Source organism: Sceloporus occidentalis, unplaced genomic scaffold, assembly GCF_023333645.1.
Source record: "Sceloporus occidentalis isolate IW3139 unplaced genomic scaffold, rSceOcc1.0.p SCAF_46, whole genome shotgun sequence".
In the NCBI taxonomy this organism is placed as follows: Eukaryota; Metazoa; Chordata; class Lepidosauria; order Squamata; family Phrynosomatidae; genus Sceloporus; species Sceloporus occidentalis.
Window position 1 is genome coordinate 176076 of NW_028317026.1, and position 21114 is coordinate 197189.

The 21114-nt window shown below is 40.6% G+C and overlaps 1 protein-coding gene across 1 annotated transcript in view; it reads right to left on the bottom strand.

Annotated features, from left to right (window-relative positions):
• Positions 1 to 8917: 8917 nt before the first annotated feature.
• The window catches only part of LOC149289299 (uncharacterized), a 36896-nt gene continuing 24699 nt past the window's right edge, over positions 8918 to 21114 (bottom strand). Inside the window, exons 37-57 of the mRNA XM_089490712.1 lie at positions 20926 to 21078; positions 20339 to 20653; positions 19741 to 20055; positions 19349 to 19603; positions 18678 to 18992; positions 17840 to 17944; positions 17477 to 17749; positions 16570 to 16884; positions 16329 to 16484; positions 15692 to 15856; positions 15087 to 15302; positions 14778 to 15002; positions 14354 to 14563; positions 13876 to 14076; positions 13056 to 13259; positions 12776 to 12888; positions 12068 to 12165; positions 11733 to 11895; positions 11141 to 11646; positions 9381 to 9461; positions 8918 to 9015 (exon numbers count right to left, since the gene is read on the bottom strand). Of these exons, the coding sequence (XP_089346838.1) occupies positions 8918 to 9015; positions 9381 to 9461; positions 11141 to 11646; positions 11733 to 11895; positions 12068 to 12165; positions 12776 to 12888; positions 13056 to 13259; positions 13876 to 14076; positions 14354 to 14563; positions 14778 to 15002; positions 15087 to 15302; positions 15692 to 15856; positions 16329 to 16484; positions 16570 to 16884; positions 17477 to 17749; positions 17840 to 17944; positions 18678 to 18992; positions 19349 to 19603; positions 19741 to 20055; positions 20339 to 20653; positions 20926 to 21078 (4482 nt within the window). The remainder of the gene's footprint in view (positions 9016 to 9380; positions 9462 to 11140; positions 11647 to 11732; positions 11896 to 12067; positions 12166 to 12775; positions 12889 to 13055; positions 13260 to 13875; positions 14077 to 14353; positions 14564 to 14777; positions 15003 to 15086; positions 15303 to 15691; positions 15857 to 16328; positions 16485 to 16569; positions 16885 to 17476; positions 17750 to 17839; positions 17945 to 18677; positions 18993 to 19348; positions 19604 to 19740; positions 20056 to 20338; positions 20654 to 20925; positions 21079 to 21114) is intronic.

The window sequence follows — 21114 nt, forward strand, 5'->3', positions numbered from 1 at the left end:
AACCCTTCCACTAAAATTAAGGGGGTAGTAGAAGCATTATTAAACACTCATCTACAGACAGACAAGCCAGGCTGCTTGGTTTTCCCCTAGAAATCTCATGGTGCTACCGCAACCACAAGGGATTCTGGGTAGGCACATGGAAATAAGGTTAACAGTTATCAAAGGTGATGTCTGGTGTCTGTAGATGAGCATAGAATGCTTCTACTACCGTATATATACATACACACAGTTTTTATGAAAAGGTATATAATATTGGTATTAGTAGAAGCTCATCCAGACTTACCCCACATCATCTGGGGGCCAAAAGCAGAGGGTTTTTTATCACCCCCACTGTGTCAATGTAGGGAAAAATAAACCAAGTCTCAACCTTAATGTTCCTTCCCCTGAGATCATCATGAAGTACCCCATCTTTTGTTTACACCTGGCAGAGACGCTTCTCTGCCTTTTGGCTAAGATCAAGTGTAGTACCCTATGGGAAGAGGGGTAAACACTTGATCCTCTGGCCTCGGAGCTGGGATAGCAAGGAGCCCGAGGTGCTGATTTGCCCCTGGCTAAATGCTGGAGTCACGAAATGCACAGCCTGCGTGCCACTGTGCAACGTGAGCGCCTGATCTCACTTAAGGTTTTTCTTTGCAATGCACCCCGAGCCCATAAGGGGGTTAAGCAAATTTTTTTTGATTCGGGCAGGCCAGGAATGGCTTGCCCTTATTTATTACCCACTCACCTTTTGCACGAGTGTCTATTAATTTGGACTGATGCACCTTTATCGAACCTTTGGATTATGATTTTGGCACTATGTTTTTTGGTCACTGTTTTCATAGTGAAGCTTGCTTCAGTTGGAGGAGGTGTAGGGAGCCTTATGGCCCTTCCCTCCATCCAAAAAAGGGGTCATTCCTCTCGGGGATTGACCCGAAGTACAAAGGAGTCTTACCCTTCAGGGTGTGACTTGAAGATCCGCCCCTCCCATGGGGGAGGGAAGGAAATTTGTCTGGGTTTTCCCTTCGGGGAAGCCCAGAATAGTTTTCAGGCAGAGACGCTTGCTAGAAAAGGGAAGGCTCTGGGGCATTGTTATTAATTTAATGAACACGTCTATTACCACAGTTTCATTATTTTAAACATGAAAATATTGTGCTCTGGAAAATGTATGTAGAAAGCTGGGTATAGGTAAAGTGCTCCGTGTATACCACCAAGCCCTTTGGCTGCAAAAGCTGCTACAGTAAACTTTGGGGAAAAGTCGACTTGCAGGTGAAGAATTTGCAAAAATCAATATTCATAAAATAACCATTACTGTAATTTATACAAATATGCCAGAAGCGGAGACCAACACATCAATGAAACAAAATCCAAAATGACCTTGTGATGGATCTGAATGTTACTGCTAATTTTTCAGAGATATTTAACCAAAATTATCCTCTCAAGAAATCAGAATGTACATAAAGCTAAAATGTGTATTTTTTGTTTTTGTTTTTTTTTTAGATAGGAGAATAATTATTTTTTTTGCGTCATCACAACCCTTATTCACCTAACACTACAGTGGTGAATATGGTGTTGGATTCAGCAAACAGAGCCCCGTAGTCATAGAGTTAAGTAAAAGGCAGTGAGTGGGCACATGGTTAATGGTGATCGTCTGTATGAGGACAAAATGTTATAAAATAGAAAAAAAAGGATTTACAGAAGCAGACATTTCAATACACAGCACAGAAATCCAATAACAAATTGCAAAAACCATTAATATTTATGAAAATGGCCTATTACAGTAATTGATACAAATATACTAAAAGTCAATACATATTACCAAAAATACCAATAAAATAACTCCCAATTACCTTGGAATGGAATCAAATGTTACCAATTTCTCTGAACTAAAACTATTAAACTGAAATTATCCCCTCAAAGACATCTCAGTAACATTTAAAATACAAATCAAACAACCCCGAAAGAACAATGATATAGCGTCATTCCCCTGTATTGTTTAGCTCCAGGAATGCAGAGCTAAATTGATGTGAGGATGTGTTAATCAGGAATAAGACATAAAATTAGCTTTAAAACCAAGATCTGGCTAAATTACTTTGTAATTAGCAAATCCTTAACCTAACTAAAAAGATGCTAGACTTTCAGCAGTGGGTGGCTAATCCCCCTGTACTACATTTTATTCTATGGAACCACGAAAGGTCTTGATGTGTGTTGTTGGATCACTTTTTGAACTGACCGCGTAAGCAGCCGGTTTCAAAAATCGATAATAATCGATAATGAAAATCGTTGCCAACGAATTTCATTATCGATTAGTTGAATCGATTTTTTCTGAAAAATCCCCCTCATTATATAATCCGTTTCAGTGACTCACAGCAGCACTTCCTACTTACCAGTCCCTCCCAGGGGAGGGCTGGCAGCCTAAGGCCTGGGGGGCAAGTCTAGTCAAGTGGCCCATTGCGCCACCAAAGCGGCTGCGAGCGACATTGAAAGCAACCGTCGTGCTCCACCGGCGCTTAATGAAATTAAAGCGGCCGGCGTGCACGAACCGCGCCGCCCAATAGCCGTGCCTCAGCTCTTTATCCCACCCCTTTTAAGACGTGGGACGAAGAGCTGAGGAATGGCCATTGGGCCTGACTGCCGCACGACGCAAGGGCGTACCTAGAGTATTTGGCACCTGTGGCAGATCCTGTATGTGGCCCCCCGACCCACACACACACACACACACACACACACACACACTTTAAAACTGCATAGTTTCTATGGTTAGGCAAACAATGACAGGGGTACAGCAAAATTGTTATTATATACTGAGACACACATTGACGGTGGTACAGCATAACTGTTATCATTATATACTTAGGGATTACGCTGTACCACCGTCAATGTGTGCCTATACTTTGAGCCAGACACTGACAGTACTGCAGTACAACCCCTATCACTATATACTAAGCCAAACATTGATGTGGTGTAGGCCTAACACCTCAGTGACTGGCTTAGTACATAGTAGGGATGCGCCGAAATGAAAATTCTGGACCGAAACTGAAAATTCTGCATTCATTTGGCCAAAAACACTTTATTAAAAGTAACACACCAAAATTAGAAAACAAAAAAAAATCAATAACAATATATATATACATATATATATATACATATACATATATATACATAATGTAAAAGGGTGAAGCCGTATTAGTCCAGTAGACACGATGTCAAAAAATAGAGTATTGCAGAGTATGCGGTGATACCTTTTTTATTGGACTAACATAATATTAAAAAGACAAGCTTTCGAGAGTTATCCTCCCTTCATCAGGTCTGAAGCAATACTAATCAACGTGATAGAGGTTACAACTTAAAACAAGTGATGGTATAAGAGGGGGGGTTGAGTGGGGTGTCGTAAATAATAGGTCTGGAGGTGAGAAATGCAGAGAGGTAGAGAGATAACCCAGGGACAGAACAAATAAACTTAGGGAACCAATAACCACAGTAAAACATCAAAGATAACAGCAATTAGACATTGGATGACTAGATGAAGTTCATATGAAGTTCTGGTAGTGTGTAAGGAAACCAGAATCTACATTAAGTCCGTTGATTAGTATTGCTTCAGACCTGATGAAGGGAGGATAACTCTCGAAACCTTGTCTTTTTAATATTATGTTAGTCCAATAAAAAAGGTATCACCGCATACTCTGCAATACTCTATTTTTTGACATCGTATATATATATATACCGTATTGGCTCGGACAAAGGCCGCACCCTAAAAGTTTGGTGCTTTTTTCTTTAAAAAAGCACCAAAAAAACATGCTGCCACTCTGTCTCCCCCCCCCCCCCCGAGATATCCTGCCACTGTCCTCCTCCTCCCCCCTCGAGATATGCTGCCACTCTGCCCCCCCCGACTTACCAGAGGAGACTCCCGGGTGTCTTGAGGGGCCGGCGGAGGACATCTACGCAATACGCGTACACAACTTCCGGTGCCGGCACTCAGCTGATGTGCCGGCACCGGAAGTTGTATACGCGTATTGCGTAGATGTCCCCCGCCGGCCCCGCAAGACACCCGGGAGTCTCCTCTGGTAAGTCTTGGGGGCAGAGGTAAAACGCATCGTGCGGACAGTCACCGGCTGCGGCGATGCGGGTAAACAACCTCCGCAGCCGGTGACCATCCACACGATGCGCTTAGACAACCTCCCGTGCCGGCACCCCCCCCGTGGAAAGTGCTGCCAGGGGAGGCTGTCTAAGCGTATCGGGGGATCTGTATCCTAACCCTGCCCGGCGCCCGGGACTGCATGTCCCGGACGTCGGGCGCTAGACCCCGAATATAGGCCGCACCCCCACTTTAACCCCTTCGTGACAAAGGCTGATTTTACTTTTTGTACCCTTCGTGACAATGGCCATTTTAACATTTCTGCGCTGCTTGTGTTTAGCTGTAATTTTCTTCTTTCCCGTTTACTGAACCCACACACATTAGATATTGTTTTTTTCAGGACAAGAAGGGCTTTCTTTAGATGACATTGTTTTGATTGTATCATATTATTTACTACTAAAAAAAGTATAAAATATGGTGAAAAATTTTGAAAAAAATGACTGTTTCTAACTTTTAGTTGAAAAATCTTTTACTCATCTATAAAAGGTAATGAAAAAACCTGCTAAATGGATTCTACTATTTGTCCTGAGTTTAGAAATACCCAATGTTTTTATGTTTTTTTGCTTTTTTCTACCCATTATGGGGCAATAAGTACAGGTAGCGTTTTGCTATTTCAAAGCCATTTTTTCCAAATCTGGTAATTCTTCCCCCCATGTGCCATTTCGGGTATCTTTGAACCCGGCCAATGCAATTTACCCCATCAAATCATATATTTTTGAAAACTAGACAGCCCAGGGTATTCCAAATGCTAGTATTTTAACTCTTTCCATGCACCATATCTACCACCAGTTTTTGTCAAACTTTGTGGTAGTCATTTTTTTGCATTTGTTTTGTCACACACATTTTACTTCAGGTATGAATTAAAAGGTTCACGTATATGTCACTATCACAAAACACCCCAATATGTGTTCAGCAACATCTCCTGAGTACAGCGATACCTCACATGAATGATTTTGCCTGGCTGTTTGGGGGCAAAAGGGCCACATTTGGGGCATGCGCATTTTTCAATGTTGAACTTTGGCATTTGGGGATTCACTGCCCATGCCCTATTTGGTACAACTTTGAGCCGGGCCATTTCAGTGTGGCCAACAAAACCATATATTTTTCAAAACTAGACACCACAGGGTATTTTAAATGCTGGTATTTTAACTCTTTGCATGCACACATTTTACCACCAGCATGTTTTCAAAGTTTGCAGTAGTATTTTTGTGTGTGTATTTTTCCCACACACACCTACTTTATGTATGAATATACAGCTCCTGGTATATGCCGCTGTCACACGACACCCCATAATGTGTTCAGCAACATCTCCTGAGTGCAGTGATACCCCACATGCATGGGTTTGTCATTTTTGTGGGAACTAAAAGGCCACATTTGGTACGTGTGCATTTTTCTAATTGGAAATTAGGTGTGTGGCCATCCTTCCCCCGGTGTTAATTGGGACGTTGTTGAACCTGGCCAATTCAATTTACCCCATCAAATCATACCTTTTTTAAAAGTAGACACCCCACGGGCATTTAATATGCCAGTATTTTAACTCTTTCCATGAGAGAATTGTTTTAAGCTAATATGCTAATTTTAGGACTTGCTCACAAAAATATATTTTTTATATATATATTTTTTTTTTTGTCTTTTTAAAAAAAAAAATTAACATTTTTTTTCAACTTGGAGGTTCCCCTGATAGTGACATCAGTGGGAAATGATTTTTACATTTTACTAGTTTTTTACTAATTTTTTTCTAATTATTATTAATATTTTATTTTTTAATTTATTTTTACTAATCACACTGTGATTAGAAAGCTGGGTTCCATTGACTTGCATGGTGAATGCAGTACCTGTATTCAACCTGCAAGTGGAGCCAAAGTTCTCTAGATGGTCTGGACCATCTAGCGAACTTTTAAAATTTGTTGGTTCCTGTTACAGGGCAGCGGCCATCTTGCTTGATGGCAAAGATCACTGGCAGCTGCGGCTGTGGCCGCTCTCCGGAGCGGTCACAGCCCATCGAAAGGTAAGTGTTTGGTGTCGCTGGATGCCTCCTGATCGAGGCATTCCAGCGACACCATTTAAGTTTAGGAGGCGATCGTCGATCGCCTCCTAAACGCTTTTAAAACGGGCGTCCGCCGCCATACAAAGTATGGCGGATGTTGACGCCCCGTGGAGGGGCCAGAGATGGCCCCTTAGTTCCGATCGCGGCGTTGCTGAATGCCTCGAGGTCGAGGCATTCAGCAACGTTTTTTGGGAGCAGAAAGCGAAAACAGATCGCTTTCTGCACCCGTTTAAAGACGTGCCGGTCCTGGCACGTCAATTGTCGTAAAGCACATGCTTTTCCGTGTCGTGCCAGGACCGGCAATTGTCGTTAAGGGGTTAAAGACTTAAAGTGGGGGGAAAAAGTGCGGCCTATATTCGAGCCAATACGGTATATATATATATATATATATATCTATATATACACATATATATAATTAACAGCAATCACAATCCTATCATGCCCAGGTTCTAGAATGTACTGGCTGACTTAGCATGATAGGCGTGCGATTGCTGTTTGCAATCATATATATCTATTAATACTGTTATTGAATTTTTCTGTCAAATTTTGGTATGTAATTTACTTTTAATAAAAGTGTTAACACACCACAGTTGGACAAAAAAAAAAAATAATTGATAACAGCAATCACACTCCTATCATGCCTAGACAGCCTCCCTATGCCATGCTATCCCCCCCACACTTCCATGCAATCTCAAACATTCATCATAAACTATAGCATAACACCCATCACTCTCACACACTTACTAATATTTTCCTACCTTTCCTCTGGCACTGTCACTATTCCTCCTCCTCTTCTTCTTCCTCCTCTGTGTCCCGTCCTTCCGGTGCAGAGAACGCGGAAGACGGTGGGCGTGGCTTCAGTGTTGTGCGCCAGTATTTCACATCAAGTCCCGACGCACAGCCACAGTTGCCGCGCGCGTCGTTTTTGGAGGCGTGCCGGCACCCCTCAGTGAGCGGCACTCCAGGCGAACCACCCCCCGCCAGGTACGCTACCGGCACGGCGGACAGTCCCGGTGGCAGCCGCTTAGTTTTTAACTTTGCGGCTGCCATGAATGTTCGTCTGCCGGCCACCCGGCCAGCCCGGATTCAGGGCGGCCTGGGGGGCAATTGCCCCCCTGCTCAGCACGCCCCTGGTCCCTCCCTGTAATCACTGACAACTGGCCCCGCCCCTTCCTTCTCCAGAACCACATGGCTGTGACACTCATCTAAGTATAGAATTAATATTTGGGCTGCTGAAAGTTAGGGGAGGTGGGGGTTAATTTATGGGAAGTTGTGGTTAATGGGGTGTTTAGGGTTAATTTAGGGGCAGCTATGGTTAATGGGGTGTTTGTGGTTAATTTGAGGCAGTTGTGGTTAATGATGTGTTGGGTTACTTTAGGGGCTGTTGTGGTTGATAGGGTCTTTAGGGTTAATTTAGGGGATGCTGTGGTTGATGGGGTGTTTAGGGTTAATTTAGGAGCAGCTATGGTTAATGGGGTGTTTGTGGTTAATTTGAGGCAGTTGTGGTTAATGATGTGTTGGGTTACTTTAGGGGCTGTTGTGGTTGATAGGGTCTTTAGGGTTAATTTAGGGGATGCTGTGGTTGATGGGGTGTTTAGGGTTAATTTAGGGGTAGTTATGGTTAATGGGGTGTTTAGGGTTAATTTAATGATGAGGACTGAGGGTTAATTTAATTAATTTAATAAAGTTAACTTAAGGTGCAGTTAGAGGTAAAGGGGGGGGGGCAAACTAAGGGGAATCTAAATCCTGGGGGCAGTGAAGATTAACCCAGTACTTATTTATAAAAGTATGGTGTCAGTGTGATGCAAACTATAGAGGGGACTATGAGATATCTGGGGGGACGGAGAGACATATCTGGGGGTATAAGGCATATACGGTATATAAGGCATATGTGGGGAGGGCAGCGTGACATGTCTGGGAGGCAGTGTGGCATGTCTGGGGAGGACAGAGTGGTGTATCAGGGTGTATAAGGCATATCTGGGGCTACAGTGGAATATCTGGAGGGTAGAGTGGAGTGGCATGTCTGGGGAGGATGGAGTGGTGTATCAGGGGGTATAAGGCGTATCGGGCACAGTGGCATATGTGGGAGGCAGCGTGGAGTGGCATATGTGGGAGGCAGTGTGGAGTGGTATATGTGGGAGGCAGCGTGGAGTGGTATAAGTGGGAGGCAGTGTGGAGTGGCATATGTGGGAGGCAGCGTGGCAAGCCTGGGCTCAAATGTGCATAAATTGGGGGGGGGGGTGGTTGGGTAATAAAGACAAGAAATGCATTTTATCAGTTTTTTTTTTTATTCTGCTGTTTGTATTTAACATCATTTGTTTATTAAATTATTTTAAATAAATGAAAAAAAATTTACATTCTTTTTTTGATCCGATTAAAATAAATTGGCCAACTAATTATGAAAATAATCGTTAGTTGCAGCCCTAAATGGTTATACCCCATCCCAAGAAAAACCTGCATAGAAAGAGTATTTGGTTAATATTTATCCCAAAAGATAGGCTTAAATCTGCACTTAATTGACAGGGCTGCTTTAATAGTTAAAACAAAAACATGTTTGATGAAGACAATTACCAATTTTGAAATACAGACACTCATATATGATGACCAAGCGTCCGCTTTAATGTTTTCTCTACCTTGTAAATGTATGGGTGGATTCAGCAGAATCCTCTTATGCATTTGCATCATTCTCCATCCCTCTCAGCTTCTTGGCTTGCAAGATTAGTTTATCGGTTCCCATGTGCCTGCTCTATCTATGAGCTCTAGGAGGTCCGAGACTCCTGGCATGCACAGAAAGAGCTCCCATAGATTTCAATGAACACACTGTTGCTACTTATGTCGAAGACAGCATTAGACACATCTCAAAAAAAAAAAAAAAAAAGATAAAAAAAACATTGCATCAATCTCATCACCACCATATAAGAAATAATTAGCTGGACGCAAATCAAAAGGCATATTGCACTTTATTAACAAAGACAGACATAAAAACATGTTAACATAATCCATGTGCACTGGTGTCATAGTGATCTTATGTTTCTTGAGTAATAAATAAAATTAAATTCTAGTTTTTAGTATACCATTTCTTATTTCCAAAATGCAGTGATTTTGCTGTGCTAAAGAGAAAAAACATAAAAACATTCAGAAACTATAAAAACATATATAACTTTGGAGATTTACAAGGAGTAAAGCAAAAGGGTTTTAATAGAAATATTTAGGAAGTTTTACATTCATTGGTTGTGGGTTTTTTCGGCGCGAACCACCATTCATCATTCTGACTTGTTGGAGCTGCAGCTTCGCTGTTTAAATCTGCAAAGAAACAGCAACAATTTATATGAAACTTTCTATAAAAAAAAACAAACAAAAAAAACCACAAAATTTGAAATGTTTAAGAACCAACATGTGTTGACAGCACTCCAGTTAACAGAGCAGCCTCGGAAATTGCCAGGAGACTGGTAAATTTACTGCGTACGTAGCTATGCGTCTCAAGAGAAAGGTGGGACGGAGTTTAAAATCAGCAACAGATGGGAGAAAGGAAAAAAATTAAGCTATAGGGAAAAAGATCACAAACACAGATCATATTCAACATCTGGAACACAAGAGAACATTCACTCACAGAAGCGGTTATGAGGAACCAACATAAATGTATTACTTCTGCTCCATACTTCCATTGTGGAATAACCTTTTCTGCATAGGCTCAATGTAATCATTGGCACGCAGCTTTAGGTTACTTTATTGCACAACCAAATATGGAAGCTTCTGATGCAAACACTCAGATTGAAGACTTTAAACAGGATATTTTTCCAGCGTAATATTGAAAAGGCCAGTTTGAGTGAAAACTTAGAAGTTCAGAGCTAAAAAAGTCATGACTTTTCAACACAGGCCTTTAAATCCTTCCCCAGCTGCCTCTACTTCCATTGTAACCAGAGGGAGCTTAGCACCCATTAAAACCAACGGCAACACCAGCAGCCGATCACGTGTATACGGTCCATGCAGATATTTTGCTAGCATACGTTAAATTGGTTGCTGCTACTCCCAGAGCTCACATGGACTGTCTGTGTGTGCAAGACGTTTACATACTAATGTTTTCAAACCACCACTGATCTCATTTTCCCTCTCTCCTATTTTACATTCATGGGAGGGCTAGAACCTTCTGGCCTGGGGCAGGTATGGCTAAGCGCCCCCACTGCTCCAGTAACTAGCTTGCCTACACACTAAAAACAAGCATACTCAATAACACCTCACACGCCTTACATCAGCCAGAGCCTTTTTAGATGTCCTTGCACACTGTGCTTTTACCACGCAGGATCCAGTAATGTAGTTATGTGACCTCATTGCTCACCTGCCTCAGAATGTTGGCTGGCCCAACTCACACCAGCCCTGTCCGAAGCGCTATGCCCTTGAAGCCAATCCACTCTTGGTCTCCTGATCTGGTTTGCATTTGTAAAGCCTTATATACCTTCATGAAGCATGTCTAAAGGCTTGCACACTATACTGATTTAAAGGGGAACTGTTGTCATAACCGTTTTTAGTATAAATTAAACTAGCTAGAACTTGTGTTTGTTTGTCAGTCAACACAATTGTTTGGGAAAAGGGTGACCATATGTCGCAGGACCGACATGACGACAGGTAAAGGAACGACACACAAAGGACAACTGATGTAGACTGACAGGGGAATAAGAAACTGAAACCTGTCTCCATAGTATACGAAGGCAGGCAGGAGAAGCTCACTGGGGCTGGTGCATTAGAAATCACGGTAGACTTCTGGATTAGTGAACGCACCACCAGCCATTTAGTGCAAGTTTGTGAGCCCCAGTAGTCTTCACATCTTATGTCTGATTAACAAGCAACATGCATGAAAACATCTATCCCTTACATAAAATGAGCCCAGCTCCATGATGTGAGGCCTATATTTGTTGGTCTTAACCTTCAGAACCATTAAACATTAATCATTTAAAAGAAACACAGATCAAAATTAGCCAACTTACCTGGAAAATCACCTAGCTTGGAATTGTCGAAAAACTGTGTTGGACAATATGGTAGTGACTTGGACCTCACATCGAAAAATTTACTTTTAGGGGAATCTAAAGTTTGTTGCAAGTTCTGCTTTTTGGATGGCGATACAGTCAAATTGCTGAGTAATGGGCCATCAAGCTTAACCGGGGACTTTCTACGTACGGCAGACTTCTTTGGAGAAACCGTGGGCATACTGAGCCTTTCAGCCTTGCACGGGGATAGCGTAACAGGTTTCATTTTCTGCGCCTTGCATGGAGACCCTCCTCGCTTTTTGCTCAGTCCGGTTTTGCCCGGAGACGTCACATAGAAGTGAAGATTCTCAGACTTGGTTGGAGAAACTGGAGGGGGCCTTTGTGCCTCAGCCACACTGGATGATGATGACGACGACATTCCTAATGACTGATGTGAAATACTTGATCGGGACACTGCTGCTTCAGATACTTTGCCTTTTTGTTTATCTTCATGATCTGATGTGTTTCTTTAAAAAGGACAAAAAAAATGCATTTAATTATAAGGAAAGGAATAAAAAACAAAAAAAACAAACATCTGACATTTCAGCCTTACCTTGACATTTGAAGATATTTTTTCTTATACTGCGCAAGCTCCTTTTCCAGTGCCGCCTTTTCAGAGCGAAGAACCAGCAAGGCAGTGCTCTGGACTATGCCACTTCCACCACCACACGTTACTGGAAACTGGGAGGAACTGGGGGGGAGTTTCTCAATACAAACTATTTGGAAACAAAAACAAAAACAAAAAAAAAACAAAAACAAAAAACAAAAAACAAAAAAAAAGGAAAGCTACGGGTGATCTCAGTTTATGAAACATTTTATTCAGCATATCAGGTTTACAAACGATAAGGTCATATATTCCCTTTTAGGAGTTTTACGCTTTTAACCTACCTGTAGCATCGCCTTCATTTTGCATTCTTCTTAATTTTTCCTTTAATTTCCGCAAACATTCTTCTTTATCTTCAACGCAAGCCTTTAATGATGCAATTCTACAATACACACAAGGACTAATTGTGATGACTGTTGGAGTGATTAACCACATGGGATTTATACAAGGTGTTCACAGGAGCCCTGCTCTTTCAGCTCTGACACTTTAGTTTTTTTTTCACTAAGAATGGCTGGCCCTGCATAATAAAACTGGTCATGGTGTCACCGATATAACCATGTACTCTATAGGGCCAATCAAGCCTTTCTTTGCAAGATAAGCTCGTTGGGGTTGATTTTTTTGTAATATTTACCGTGGGGGGGGGGGGGGGGCGGTAGATTACAACTCTCCTGTAAATTACTGCTATGTTGAAGAAATGACCAAATGCACCCATATACACATTTAAAAGTCGGTTAAGGGGGTCAAAACTAACAAAACACCCCACCACTACTAGTCTTACTAGATGTATATTGCTAATACAGCTCACGGAAGGCAATGGCATCTAAGGAGAAAGCCAAAAATTTAGCCGCTAGCACACGGCAACAAACATTAGCCTTTAGTCAATATTAATTTGGAAGCGGTCGTCACTGGACATGAGCGATCAAGGCAATGGCGGCTCCATTACCGACGATTTCACCAACGCCTGTTCTTTTTAGTGATGGGTTTGCACTTACTCTTTGTCCATTGATTTTGTCAGTTTCATTTTTTCCATCTCTATCTTCACAACTTGTGTTTTGAGGTCATCTATTTCCTCTTGGTATGGTTTTGCACCTTTGGAAACTTTATCCTAAAGAAAAGAAAAAAAAAACAAAAAAAAAAAAAAAAACATCATAACCATAACCTCACTGGAAAATGCATCAATGTGAATTACTCCAGGTTTACTACCATGGGAAATATTCATTTGCGCCCATAGTTAAACACACACAATAAATTGAAGGCTTTATAAACACATACTTGTAGATTTTTGATCTCTTTTATTGCGGCCTGAAGATTATTTTCTTGTTCAGCCATCTTCGCCTGCATCGTTGACAGTTCTGCTTCAGCTGGGTGCGATAACAGTTTGCTCTGCAGCAAGGATGCAGTTTCTCCTTTTTGTTTGGCATACACTTTGGCCGAGTCCAGCTCACCTTCCAGTGCTTGTATTCTGGACTGCATTTTCTACGAGGCATTGAGAGAGAAAAAAAAAGTTATACGAAAGAAAAATGCAAGTTGCCAAGCAGTTAACAATACAGTAACCACATGCACAAAAATACAAAAAGGAACTTCATTGTGCTTTATGGAGCAGGAAACAAATGGTGTATCATGAATCCAGGCTACACATTTTTAGTTTCAAAATGGACAAAAAAGACCAGATGTGGCGTGCAAGTAATTCTAGTGTAAGTTGCAGCACTATGCCATACTTTGCCACGGTGTAAAAAAGTCTTCTAAAAACTTTGCACCATTATCACTTCTTACTCACAATCTCCTATGCATCTCAGAAATTAAATACACTAGCTGTTAATTAGTAGCTAATTTTCAATTTCAGATATAAGATTAAAGATTCCCCAGTGACAACACTAAAAGAATTTAAAGATATAATAACCAATAAACCACTATCAACGTTTAAAATTTGCTTCAAAGCACCTGCTCTGGCATACTAGGAATTGTCACCCGCAATAGAAAGGCTTGGCAAAATTAATTTCCTATGCAAAAAGTGGAGTAGGCATGCCAGGGTTCAACCATACCTGCACGATGAAGTTGCTTAACTCTCTACCATTAAACAAATAGGAATTACCTTTAACTGAGCATGTACACTCTTCAATTGTTCTTGAAGCCTTGCATTTTCTTCGTCTATAGCATTCATATTTGCACTGGGAGACAGTTGCTGTACTCTTTTCAGCAGCTCTGTATTCTTATCTTTTGTTTCTTGGATTTCTTTTTCAAATTGTTTAATGTATAACTTAACCTCACGGTTTATCTTTGACTGAACAACAGCCTGTAATGCAAGAAAATAAAGCAGTTATATGCAGGTTTTCATTCCAGCAAAGTGCGTGTGCTATTTTTTTTTTTTATTTCCATATGCAAATTCTGCTATCTCAACTAAAGAATAGCACAGATCAGAGCTCTAAAAAGTAGGCAATTGTACCAAATAATACAGCAGATAATGGCTAATCTAGGCCTTCCATGCGCACATAGCAAATGTCCTCTGGCTCACAAGAGGTTTAAATGGCCATCGACTGAAAAATGCGCATAAAAGAAAAATTACACTTTACCTTAAGCTTCTTCGTCATTAGTTGCAGAAGTCCGGAAAGTCTCCTATTTTCCTGTTGAACACCATCATTTAGTTTTTGTGGGTCGAAGTGCAGGCCCTTGAACTCATCTAGCCAGTGATGGAAATCCTTCTTAGATTTCACTTCTTCTTGAAGTTTCTCTCCCACACTTGTTAGAATAGTCCGAACCTCTGATAAATCATCTTCAACAAGCTGTACAAAACCAATGAAATTTATTATATGTATATATATAGATATATTTTTTTTTTTTTAAAGCATAGAAACACAAACTTCAGTAATCACTCGACTCAAAAGTAAACCTCTCGTCTAACTATCAACAGGAGAATCTGGTGGAGTTAAGAACTCCAAAGGAAATCTTAAAAGACAAGGGGAAATGAGGCTTATGACATTTGCTCATGATTAATACCTTTGTGAGGTTGCACTTCCTGTCAATTTGCTTCTTTAAGAATTCAAGTTGACAGAACTTAAATTTCTCTGCTGCGGATTCTGACCATTTTGTGCCATTTTGCTCCAGGCTCTGGATCTGAAGTTGGAGTTCATCATTTCTCTTCTGCTCTGCAATCAACTCATTCTCATAGACCTTTATTAAGCTGTACTGCTCTTCTTTGACCGCGGCATTTCTGTATATAATCTGCAAAGGAAAGCCCCAAAAGCGATTAGTGCCCTATTACACCACCACTGTATTGTTTATACCACGTACACAGGCCATACATACCTGAAACTTGTTAAGTAGAGTTATCAGCTGAATGTTCAGTTTCTGATGCTCAGTCTGTAAATTCCCAAATGACCTGGACTGTGCTGATGATAGAACTTCCTTTACTTGACACATCATCTGTTTGTACAACTCTGTCTCAGTTTGAAGCTCACTAGAGAGGTTGGTGAGCAAACCGTGATGATCACTATATCCACTGGAGATTTTCACCATGAGATCCTGTTTGTGAAGAAAAACAAACACTTATAAATCTAGGACATTCTGTTAGAGCAGTGCTGTTCTTCACTTAGTCTTCCTGTTGGGTGGGGGTGGGGGGACATGGTCTATCCCAAGTAGGGCTGCTTTTGACCTCAATAACAGCAGTATAGGTCTGATGTGATTGAAAGTGTGCAGCCAATGTACTACAGTAGACATCAGGGTTGGCTAACCCACACCATGGGATATCAGGAAAGATTCTGATGTAGATGGATTGAAATAGTTCTGAAAGGGTATTGGGCGTGTTTCAAAATACCACTACTTAACCATTTTTAAATGATTACATTGGCAAGGGTTATGTAAGAAAACCACAGCTCGTCACAAGTCAGCATATACTTTCAGAGCAGTAATACCATTAATTTTTCATTCTGGTTTTCCAAGGTGTTTGTGCATTCAGCAACTTCATCTTCTTCTTGCAAAGGTTCACTGGGCTTTAAATTCAAAAGTAAAATCTCTTCCTTCTTCTGATCAAGCTCCTCACAAAGCTGAACATTCCTCAGTTTTTCATTTTTGACCTCCTAAAAATACATGCATACACAAAGAAGAAAATTAAATCATGTGCAGCAAGTCAGACTACACAAAACTAAATTGTTTAAAAACACATTTTCATTATAAAATACAAAAACATTATCTCCTCTATACTAATGGGGTTGGCAGTCTTATGACAATGATAACAAGAATTAGGCAACCTGAGTTCTATATCAAAATACACAACCAAGTGGACATAAAATGTCAAAATAACACCCCCCCCCCCCCCCCAAGGACCAATGAAGCTTTCAAAGATTGCCACTCTATGGATAATTATAATACAGTGTTACTCAATTGCAATTCATTAACAATTTCTTACAAATACAAAAGATGCACAAATAAAACTATTAAAATTATATTAATAAATCTAACAAACACACAGCAAGACTGATAATTTGATGTAAAGCCATATAAAACAAAAGCGATGTAATGTTTTCTCCTATCAAAGAACCACAAACATACCTCCTCTAGCTCCAGAGTCTTTAGCTCTAAAGTGGACACCTGCAGTAACAGCTGTTCGATCTTATTTGCTTTTGCTCCAAGAGTCTGGTTAATCTCGTCATTGTTTTGCTTGATAGTCTGAAGTTCCATCTTACATTTGCTCAACTCCTCCAGCAGCTGTGCAGACTAATGAAAAGTTCCAGGTGACTCTCAGAAGCTATACAGTGCGAACAAACAGTTTACGGATTGTTAAAATACTTACTTCAGTCTCCTGGGCCTGAAGATCATAATAAATATTTTCCTTTTCACTTCTCACTCTCTGAAGAAGTTGTTGGAACTGCTCCTGGTCCTGATAGAGAGAGGAGATTTTCAGCTCTTGTTCCAGTACAGTCTTTTGGAGCTGATTTTTTTCGTCCTCCATGTTCTGAACTGTAGCGTCTCTACTCTCCATCTTCTCCTTCAGTTGGTCTATTTCAGTAACCAGTTCTTCCAAGCGGCTGCTTTCTTTGTTTTGCTGCACTTGGAGGACATCATGTTGATTTTTCAGTGTCTCTAGATCGATTCTTAACTTCTCGGCCTGTATAAGAACAGAACCCAAAACAACAATAATCAGACATCTAATTGTTAGTATTTCTTTTCTGGAGTGCAATAGCAGTCAAGATGAAAGCACACATTCAGATCCAAAATAGTGCACCATGAAGACAATACTCCTTATTAAACAGGCCTAATACGGCTTTTGGCGCATGCAATACTATGACTTCTACAGAATTTACACAATTGAGTGAAATATTAAGAACATTATTTCAAAGAATATTAATATTTCTATACGGCTTTCATTCGCATACTGACCACTACTTCTCAGATATAGCCGGACATATCCTAGAGGAATGCACTCCACAAAGACCCCGTTGATATGACCTAACTCAGAAGTGTGGAACACTTCAACTCCCTGTATTTGCATTAAGTAATGCCACTCACTGAGCTTCTCCTGCAAGGTGGTATGAGCTGAATATAAACTATGAAGGACAAGCACACTGGGGCCGGCCATTCCTCACATAACAGCATCACAGTGTTGAAATAGTTTGGCTGTTCTGTAAAATCACAGGCTGTTGTATATATGCCTGAATTGTTCAGTACACACAATCACAACATTGCCAACTGGAAAGTACCTCTTCTTGTAAAGTTTCCTTTGAAAGCAGCAGCTGATCCCTCTCCTCTGTGACGGTTTGAATGTCTTCTGTAAGATCTCGAGCTTTCTTGGAAGCTTCTTCTTTCTCCTGTTTCGCATGCTCCAGCTCCAGTTCTTTGCACCGTAGAGTTTGGTTAAGCTGCTCCACGTTGGAAGTCAGTCGTTCTAGCGACTCATTAAGGACCTCTCTGTCGCCAAGACCTTCACTCATAATGGTTTCATGGTCGCGTAGTTCCTTTTCTAGAGAAGAAATCTTTGAAGATACACACAGACAAAAATCAATAAACATAAAAAACAAGTTCACAAATGCAGTAGGTACACACTAAGGTATTCTATTACATACATTTTCTTGTAATGAAGAAATCTGATTTGTCAGCTGCTCTTCTCTTTTCTTCTGTTGTTGTAATTCTTCTTGAGCTCTTCTGAGGTCATCCTGGGTCTCTACAGACTATAGAAAAATAATCACAATAGGGTATGTTAGAGCTTTTCTAAGGTTCTATATTAACAATGCACATTCTATAAACAAGATGCTATCAAAATAAAGTATGTAAAACATTCAAAAACATGTGGAAAGCTCAAGAAAAACCAAACTCTGGATAATCGTAAGCTAGGCGTTGGTGAATAAAATGGTTGACCCAAATCATGGGAACCATGGTTGGTGGGACTGGAAACTCTGTTGGCTACCCCATGTATAAAACATTACTCTGCGTTCCACAATATGTAGGAGTATGCGGTGTGTAATGCATTCCCTGATACAATCCAGCTGCGATTTCCTACCCTGACTCCCTATTAGTTGTCCTTGACATTCGAACTGGTAAAAAAAATCTAACTTGCGCGAAAGATTATTAATTTATCAGTCTGTGCAGAAACGAAAGCACTACGCGACTCAGCGGTTTTGTTTGGTGCACAGAACCGTGTTAGGTCACCTTGACTTTGTGGATAGGAATAAATGAAAGCCCAAAACTTGAAAGTTGCATGAACAATAGTCGGCACAACTATTTTAGTCGGTGATGCTGCAAATTGTGAATTCCAACTGTACAAAGTATAGCATACACCCCATTGAGACAGCGAAAGGAGGGAAATGACGGAAAGCTATACTTTGTTTTGTTTGTTTTTCTGCAATGTCAGACAAGAAATTAAAATTGCCTTTTGTTTTCTGAAGGCCTATTCAAGATTCTTACCATATCGATGTTCTCTTTCAGGTCTTCTTTCAGCTGGTCCCTCTCTGATATTAATTTCTCCTGTGTTATTTTCAGCTCATTTCTCTGGTTAGAAAGAGTTTCAATTAGTTGCTGAAGATCATGAAGTTTTTGCTCCGTCTCTGCTTTTTCCTGCTGCAGAGTCTGTAATGAAGCCCCTGTGTCATTCAAACTCTCTGTTAGTTGTTCTATTTCATCTTTAAGTCGCTGCTGGGATTGCTCAAGCTGCTGCTTCTCATGAACCATTTGCTGCTTTTCGGCAGCCTTTTTCTCTAGTTCATGTTTAAATTGCATAACCTGCAAAAAAAGGTACGTTTTGAACAAGATCATGGAACCTAATAGGGGGTAATGTGTGAGTCATGGTTATACCACCACTTCAACTTTATACAAATCAACCAATGCATTTGAGTTAGACAAATCAAATCAGCTGAAAGGGACTTCTGAAGTTTTCAAATGCATATGTGACTCTACATCTAAAAAAACTCTATGAATGCTTATTCACTAATATGCAGGACAGACCTCTTTGGGGTTGTGTTAGCTAGTATCGGTGGTACAGAAAATATGGCTGCTTTGGAGGCTGAAAATACATATGCCAGCCAGCACATGCAGAACTAGTAATTGGTTCTGGTGTTAATTTTCTTCAAATTTCTCACCATCTCTACATTCTCTTTTAGTATTTCTTTCAGCTGGTCCCTCTCAGATTTAAAGTTCTCCTGAGTTATCTTCAGTTCATTACTCTCTTGAACCAGAATTTCCATTTTCATTTCGAGATCAGCGAGCTTTTGCAGTGCCCCGGCTTTCTCTTGCTGCAGAGACAGTAATGTGGCTTCTGTATCCTTCATACTACCCGTTAGTCGTTCCACTTCAGCCTTGAATTTGTGGGCATGTTGGATATCCCCATTCTCCTGCTGCACAAAAGGTTATTAATTATATAAACAAAATATTATATTGAACAGCAGATGCTATAAAGAGGAAAAAAATTATCCAGATTATGTTTTTGCATTTGCGTTAACGAATATGGCAAAATAAAATTTAGAACTCTTACCATCTCATTTTGCTCTTTTAGGCTTTCTTTCAGTTGATCCCTCTCCAAGAGCAAGTTCTCCTGTGCAATTTTCAGGTCCTCCCTCTCCTGATAGAGGGCATCTGTCTGCTGCTGAAGATCCAAGAGTTTTTGCTCTGTCTGAACTTTTTCCTGTTGGAGAGTCTGTAATGTGAGCTCTGCGTTCTTTAAACCCTCCATTACTTGCTCCATTTCCTCTTTATGTCTCTCCTGTGATCCCTTAAGCTCCTGCTTCTCTCTGAATATGTGCTGCTCTTCAGCAATCTTCTTCTGCAGTTCATCTTTCATTTGCATAATCTAAAATACATAATAGAAAACAAACATAATGGAATATCTTATTTACACTTGGTAAACAAATAAAATTAGTGTGATCGTGTGCTAAATGAAAACTCTATTCCAACTTATTTAACGCTTTGAAGTCTTAGCAAGGTCAAGACATTTTCTACAATTTCTACATCCTTCTGTTTAAAAGCTCGCTTTAACAATGGAAAAGTTTAGCTTTTCATTGGTCACTGGCTTGAGATGAACTGTAACGGTTCAACATGTATTTCAAAATTACTATTTTAACCATAATTGTTACCGTTTCAATGTTCTCTTGCAGTTGCTCCTTCAGCTGGTCTCTCTCCGATTCCAGACCAAACAGTGTGATTTTCAGGTCATCTTTCTCCTGAGTAGCAGCTTCCATTTGCTGTTGTAAACTTTGGAGTTCTCTTTGGGCTTCATGCTTTTCTCTTTCTAGAGACTCAAGAGCAGACTGTGTGTCATGCAGAGTCTTGGAAAGGGTCTCCATTTCACCTTGTAACAGAGTCTGAGCTTCCACAAGCGCCTCCTTCTCGCAAACCAGCTGTAGCTGTGCTGTTGTCTTTTCCTCCAATTCTACCACTAAACAGTCAACCTACAATACATTTAAACACGTTACAAAGCATGCCGCTGGGGACCAGCTAAATGACAAGTCTCCAATAATGTCCACATTGATTTGGATGCACTAAAAATATGGCAAATGGACCCAACATGCATAAAAAAATAAATAAAAGGTCCATTCCATTCAGCCGCTCAAAATCCAAAGTGTAATAAGGACAAATTAAAAACTGCTCACCAACCATCACCTGAAATATAGATTCACTAAAGCCGTAGGATGCACGGAGAGAATTACCGGTAGCCATTTACCTTGTCATCTGTGGACCCCTCAGAATTAGTTGCAGCTTCAATTTGGTGTGTTGTAGATGAATTGTGAACGGTCTCCCTCCTCAGATCATCAAACACTTGCTTTCGGTCTAACTCTTCACAAGATAAAGATTCAACATTTTCTACTTCAGAACCCTGTCAAAAATAAGAAAGCATTGGGGATAAGTGTGA